This window comes from Trichechus manatus, unplaced genomic scaffold (assembly GCF_000243295.1).
Source record: "Trichechus manatus latirostris isolate Lorelei unplaced genomic scaffold, TriManLat1.0 scaffold00021, whole genome shotgun sequence".
Classification (NCBI taxonomy): domain Eukaryota; kingdom Metazoa; phylum Chordata; class Mammalia; order Sirenia; family Trichechidae; genus Trichechus; species Trichechus manatus.
This window is the reverse complement of record NW_004443957.1, coordinates 16,381,763-16,388,908: the sequence shown is the minus strand read 5'-3', so window position 1 is coordinate 16,388,908 and position 7,146 is coordinate 16,381,763. Positions and strand designations below refer to the sequence as shown.

The window sequence follows — 7,146 nt, the reverse complement described above, 5'->3', positions numbered from 1 at the left end:
GTTAACCAATGTCATAAAACAATATGTGTACTACTGTTCCATGAGAAACTATTTGTTCTGTAAACCTTCACCTGAAGTACAATAAAAAAAATAAAATAAAGAAAGAAAAAAAGAAAAGGTTTAAACACAGAAGAAAACATTCTTTGATGGTTATGAGGGTGGGGAGGGAGGGTGAGGGTTATTCCTTAACTAGACAGTAGACAAGTATTATCTTAGGTGAAGGGAAGGACAGCACACACTACAGGGGAAGTCAGCACAACTGGACTAAAGCAAAGCTAAGAAGTTCCCTGAATACAATCAAACACTTCGAGGGACAGAGTAGCAGGGGCAGGAGGCTGGGGAACCATGATTTCAGGGGACATCTAGGTCAACTGGCGTAACAAAATTTATTTAAAAAATGTTCTGCATCCTACTTTGGTGAGTGGCGTCTGGCGTCTTAAAAGCTAGCAAGCAGCCATCTAAGATGCATCAATTGGTTCCAATCACCTGGAGTAAAGGAGAATGAGGAATGCCACAGACACAAGTAAAATATTAGCTCAAGAGACAGAAAGGGCCACATAAACCAGAGACTTCATCAGCCTGAGATTAGAAGAACTAAATGGCGCCTGGCTACCACCAATGACTGCCCTGTCAGGGAACACAAAACAGAGTCCCTGATGGAGCAAGAGAAAGACGGGGTGAAGAACTCAAATTCTAGTGAAAAGACCAGAGTTCACGGTCTGAGACTGGAGGAATGCTGGAAAGCCGGGCCCCCAGACCCTCTGTCAACCCAGAACTAAAACAATTCCCAAGGCCACCTTTTCAGACAAAGTTTACTGGACTGTGCGACATAAAACGATACTCGTGAAGAGTGTGCTTCTTAGCTCAAATAGATACATGAGACTAAATGGGCAGATTCTATCTGGAGGTAAGATGAGAAGGCATAGAGGGTTAGGAGTTGTTTGAATGGACATGGGAAATCAGGGGAGGAAAGGAGGTGTGTGTTGTTACAGTATAGAGAGAGCAATTAGGGTCACATGACAATGTATGTTTAAATTTTTGTACGAGAAACTAACTTGAAATGTAAACTTTCACTTAAACTACAACAATAAATAAAAAAGAAAAATAAATACCATAAATGAGTGGCTTTAACAAACATAAATTTATTTTTTCACTGTTTAGGAGGCTAGAAGACCAAATTCAGGGTGCTGGCTCTAGGGAAAGGCTTTCTCTGTTGACTCTGGAGGAAGGTCCTTGTCTCTTTGAGCTTCTGCTCCTTGGTGATATTCATGTGGTTTAGCATCTCTCTTCCCCCTCTCTGTTTTCTTAATATCCTCCTTTCGTACTTTGTAAGAGATTGACTTAAGACACACCCTACACTAACCCTGTCTCATTAATATAACAAGGCAACCCATTCCCAAATGAGATTATAATCACAGGCACAGAGGTTAGGATTTACAACACATATTTTTCGGGGACACAATTCAATCCACTTAATAATAATGAAGACAGAAATGGAGGCTATAAAAAAAGACACAAATGGAACATCTAGAGATGAAAAATACAATGTTTAAAATGAAAAATAATCTAGATGGGATTAACAGATTAGACACTTTGGAAGAAAAGACTAGTGAACTTGAAGACAGCAGTAAAAAACTACCCAAAATGAAGCACAGAGTAAGGAAAAAAGCAAAAATTAAAAAAAAAAAGAAAAAGAAGAAGAAGAACAGAGCACCAGTAACCTGCAAGAAAATAACAGTAGTCTAACAGGTATAATTGTAATCCTAGAAGGAGATAAAAGGGGTGAAACATATTTGAAGATAAAATTTTCCAGATTTCATGAAAATTATAAATCCATAGATACAAGAAGCTTAATGTATCCCACAAGAACAAATAAAGAAAACTACCAAGGGATGTCATAATCAAATTGTGGAAAATCAATGATAAAGAGAAAATCTGAACGTATCCAGAAAAAAAAAATACATATTATGTACAGAAGAATAAAGATTAAGAATTATTATAAACTTAATGTCAGAAACTATATAGACCAGAAAACAATGGAACAATAACTCTGAAGTGCTAAAAATAAAAACCTATCAACCCAGAATTTTATACCTAGCAAAATTATCCTTACAAAGTGAAGACAAAATACAGACTTAAGACAAACAAAAGCTGAGAATAACATCAACAGATTTATGTTACAGGAAATGTTAAAGTTATTAAGGCAGAAGGAAAATAATACCAGAGGGAAATCTGGACACAAAGGATTGTGGAAATAATAAATGTGGGTAACCATAAAATATTTTTTTCATTTAATCTCTTTAAAAGATAACTGACTGCTTAAAGCAAAAATAACAATGCATTAAGGGGTATATAACATCAGTAGAATTAAAATGTATCACAATAATAGCACAAATGATGGGGGGAGGGAAATGTAAATCTACCGTTCTACTTTTCTTACATTATACATGAAATGGTATAATATTATATGAAGGTCAACTGAGATACCTTAAAGATACCCTAAGGCATCCAAAAAATATGAAACAAAGAGGTATTGCTAAATAAACAGCAGAGATAAATGAAATAATAAAAAATACTTAATCCAAAATAAGACAGAAAAGGATTTTTAAAAAGTAATGAAAAAAACAGAACACAGAAATGAAAGATTTAAATACAATTATACCAACAATTACATTAAATATAGTCTAAACACAGAACAAATAGTAAGATGAAAGATTTAAATACAATCATATCAGAAATTAATTTGAAATGGTAACAGACCTAAATATAAAAACTAAAGCTGTAAAACTTCTAAAAGAAAAGAAAGATGTGAATAAATTGTTGTTGTTAGGTGTTGTTGAGTCAGTTCCAACTCATAGCAACCTTATGTACAACAGAATGAAACACTGCCCAGTCCTGCGCCATTCTCACAATTGTTGCTATGTTTGAGCCCAGTGTTGCAGCCACTGTGTCAATCCATCTTGTTGAGGGTCTTCCTCTTTTTTTGCTGATCCTCTACTTTACCAAGTAGGATGTCTTTCTCCAGGGACTGATCTCTCCTGGTAACATGTCCAAAGTATGTGAAATGAAGTTTCCCCATCCTTGCTTCTAAGGAGTATCCTGGCTGTACTTCTTCCAAGATGTGTTCGTTTTTCTAGCAGTCAGTGTTGTTGTTGTTGTTAGGCGCTGTCAAGTTGGTTCTGACTCATAGAGACCCTATGCACCACAGAACATAACACTGCCCAGTCTTGTGCCATGCTCACGATCACTGTTATGCTTGAGCCCACTGTTGCAGCAACTATGTCAATCCATCTTGTTGAAGGTCTTCCTCTTTTTCGCTGACCCTGTACTTTAGCAAGCATGATGTCCTTCTCCAGGGACTGATCCCTCCTGACAACACGTCCAAAATATGTAAGACGCAGTCTCGCCATCCTTCCTTCTAAGGAGCATTCTGGTTGTACTTCTTCCAAGACAGATTTGTTCATTCTTTTGGCAGTCCGTGGTATATTCAATATTCTTCACCAACACCAGAATTCAAAGGTGTCAATTCTTCTTTGGTCTTCCTTATTCACTGTTGAGCTTTCGCATGCATACGATGAGACTGAAAATACCATTGCTTGGGTCAGGTGCACCTTAGTCTTCAAGGTTACATCTTTGCTTTTCAAAACTTTAAAGAGATCTTTTGCAGTAGATTTGCCCAATGCAATGTGTCTTTTGATTTCCTGACTGCTGCTTCCATGGGCGCTGATTGTGGATCCAAGTAAAATGAAATCCTTGACAACTTCAACCTTTTCTTCGTTTATCATCATGTTGCTTATTGGTCCGGTTGTGAGGATTTTTGTTTTCTTTATGTTGAGGTGTAATCCATACTGAAGGCTGCAGTCTTTGATCTTCACCAGTAGGTGCTTCAAGTCATCTTCACTTTCAGCAAGCAGGCAGTCCATGGTATACTCAATATTCTTCGCCAATACCATAATTCAAATCCATCAATTTTTCTTCAGTCTTCCTTATTTACTGCCAAGCTTTCCCATGCATATGAGGTAACTGGAAATACCATGGCTTCGGTCAGGCTCAACTTAGTCCTCAAAGTGACATCTTTGCTTTTCAACACTTTAAACAGGTCTTTTGCAGCACATTTGCCCAATGCAATGTGCCATTTGATTTTTTGACTGCTGCTTCCATGGGCGTTGATTGTGGATCCAAGTAAAATGAAATCCTTGACAACTTCAATATTTTCTTCGTTTATCATGATGTTGCTTATTGGTCAAGTTGTGAGGATTTTTGTTTTCTTTATGTTGAGGTGTACTCCATACTGAAAGCTGTAGTCTTTGATCTTTATCAGTAAGTGCTTCAAGTTCTCTTCACTTTCAGCAAGCAAGGTTGTGTCATCTGCATATCGTAGTTTGTTAATGAGTCTTCCTCCAATCCTGATGCTGCATTCTTTATATAGGCCAGCTTCTCAGATTATTCACAGATTGAGTAAGTGTGGTGAAAGGATACAATCCTTATGCACACCTTTTTTGATTTGAAACCATGCAGTATATCCTTGTTCTGTTCAAACAACTGCCTCTTGGTCTATGAACAGGTTTCCCACATGAACACATGAATAAATTAGACTTTATCAAAATTAAACAGTTTTGCTCTTCAAAAGACAACGTTAAAGAAAACAAGGCCAACAACAGCGCAGGAGTAAATATTTTCAAAACATATCTCTGATAAAGGACTTTTACCCAGAATATATAAATAATCCTTCCAATTCAAGACAAATAACCCAGTTTTTAAAATGAGCGAAATATTTGAATAGACACTTCACATAAGATATATATGTGGTAAATGTGCACATGAAAAGATACCAACATTATTAATCACTAGAGAAATGCAAATTAAAACCACTACTACACACCCACTCAAATGGCTAGTAGTAAAAAACTGTCAATACCAAATGTTAACAAGGATGTGGTGCAAGTGGAACTCTCATATGTAGCTGATGGGAAAGTAAAATAGTACAGCCACTTTGGGAAACAGTTTAGCCGTTTCTTATAAAATTTTAATACACATTTTCATGTACTAGCAATCCAAATCCTAGATACGTAGCCAAGAGAAATCAAGTCTATGTTCATGCAAAGTATATGCAAATGTTCATAGCAGCTTTATTCATAATAGGCCCAAACAGGAAATAACCCAAATATCATCTAATGGGGAATGGATGACAAATTGTGGTATATCAATACAATGGAATACTACTCAACAAGGAAAAGGAACAAACTACTAATATAAAAAAGTATAAACTCCTGATACACATTACAACATGGATGAATTTCAAAAGCACTGTGCTAAGTGAAAGAAGCCACATACAAAAGATCAGATATTGTTTGATGACATTTATGCGAAATTATTTGGAAGTCAAAATTATAGAAAGCAGTGGTTGTCTGTGGTTGCAGTTAAGGGGAGGTGACTGACTACAAATTCTCTTGAAGGAAGTTTTTTGGGATGATAGAAGTATTCTATTTCTTGACTTTGGTGATGATTGCATGACTAGATACATCTGCCAAAAGTCAAACTGTATGCTTTAAATGGATACATTTCACTATATGTGAATTAAGTCACTAAAGGCACTATTTTGTCTTGAATTTAATTTCCATGTGCTTATTCTGAGCTCTACTCAAGTTTTTATCTTGCTAACATAACCAAAGTTTGTTAGTTATATCCCAATTTTTATTCCAAGTCCCTCAGAATTACAGTCACAGAAAAACACCAGGATTGTGGTACTCGGGGCCAGCCATTCAGGTGGAGATATTCATGAGGTAGTTGCAAATATGCTTCAATAACTTTGCTGAGAAGGTGGAACTAGAGATACAGATTTGGGAGTCATTTGCAGAAAAGAATAGAAACCATGGAGCTGATAAAATTATACTCTTTTCTCACTGCTACCTCTCACCTCTTACCAATCCACAGAACCATACGGAATGCTTAATCAAATCTGAAACAAATGAATGACATCAACTTTTAAAAGATCGACTCTTCCATCAGATCTAAGTGATAACCACTAAACTTAAAAACTTCCATCAGATCTAAGTGATAACCACTAAACTTAAAAACATATTTTCCACACATTCATATCTCTGGACTCAGATATCTCACCTGGTTTAATTTTTCAGTGTGATTCAGTCTTGAAGTCTCCACTGCATTTGATATGGAAGTCTTTGCCATGTTCAACATTTGCTTCGGTGGTTCCATGTTTGAAGCGGGTTGTGAAAAGCGTGCCCTTGATATGGGGGAGCCTGCAGAGAATGACCCTTGTTGTTTCATTCTAAATGGCTGGGTAAAAATTTTACCTTTTGAGAATAAAGGGAGAGAGAAAAATTGTGATTAGCCACTTTTAATTTACTTTCTGGTAGTTATATTTAGAGGTTACTATGAGCTGCTTGCCCTCAACTTAGAACTTAAAATTAAGTAAGTTTATATTTACATATTATGCCAATAAAATTTACACACATTGTAAGTGATTAGTACTCTATAGAAGAAAACCAAGAGATCCTAAGTGTGTTACTGAAGAGGCTGATGTTATCAAAAACTCCACTTAAGATCACCTGAATATAATTACAGAGAGGCAGGATTTAATTTTAAGCTCTAGCTTTTTTGTTTTGAATTTTTCAATGATAGCATGTGTTTTCAATAGTGGAAGGCATGCTTGCTAATCGAGCGTGTTCAATTTTTTGGTTGGCAATATTCATTTTGAAAAATTCATGGAGACACACATTTTCCCACAAAACACTGACAGTAGTCTGACCTAATGTTTAGTGGGCTCCATCTGTCCCAAGGATCTTTGGAGGGTGGCGCCTTCCATTTTGTTAAATCGATTTTTCAAATATCACACACAAAACCAAACCCACCAGTGCTCCCTAACTATCACGCAGGAAGCCACAAATAAGCTTACAAGCATTATCTAGCTGTACAAAAGCCAAAAGAGACAAAAGTTTGACCCAATCACACTTACTGGATGCACTGCCTCATACCTAAGCCTTCTACCTTAGTGAATTTTTTTTTTTTTTTTAATATTTTATTGTACTTCAGGTGAAGGCTTATAGAACAGATAGTTTCTCATGTAACAGTAACACACATGCTGTTTTATGACATTGGTTAACAACCCCACAACATTTTAACCCT

The 7,146-nt window shown here is 36.3% G+C and overlaps 1 protein-coding gene across 1 annotated transcript in view; it reads right to left on the bottom strand.

The window, feature by feature from the left end:
- The window catches only part of TDRD5 (tudor domain containing 5), a 97,818-nt gene that overhangs the window by 86,270 nt on the left and 4,402 nt on the right, over positions 1–7,146 (bottom strand). The window contains exon 4 of the mRNA XM_004372871.2: positions 6,121–6,314. Within this exon, the coding sequence (XP_004372928.1) occupies positions 6,121–6,314 (194 nt within the window). The remainder of the gene's footprint in view (positions 1–6,120; positions 6,315–7,146) is intronic.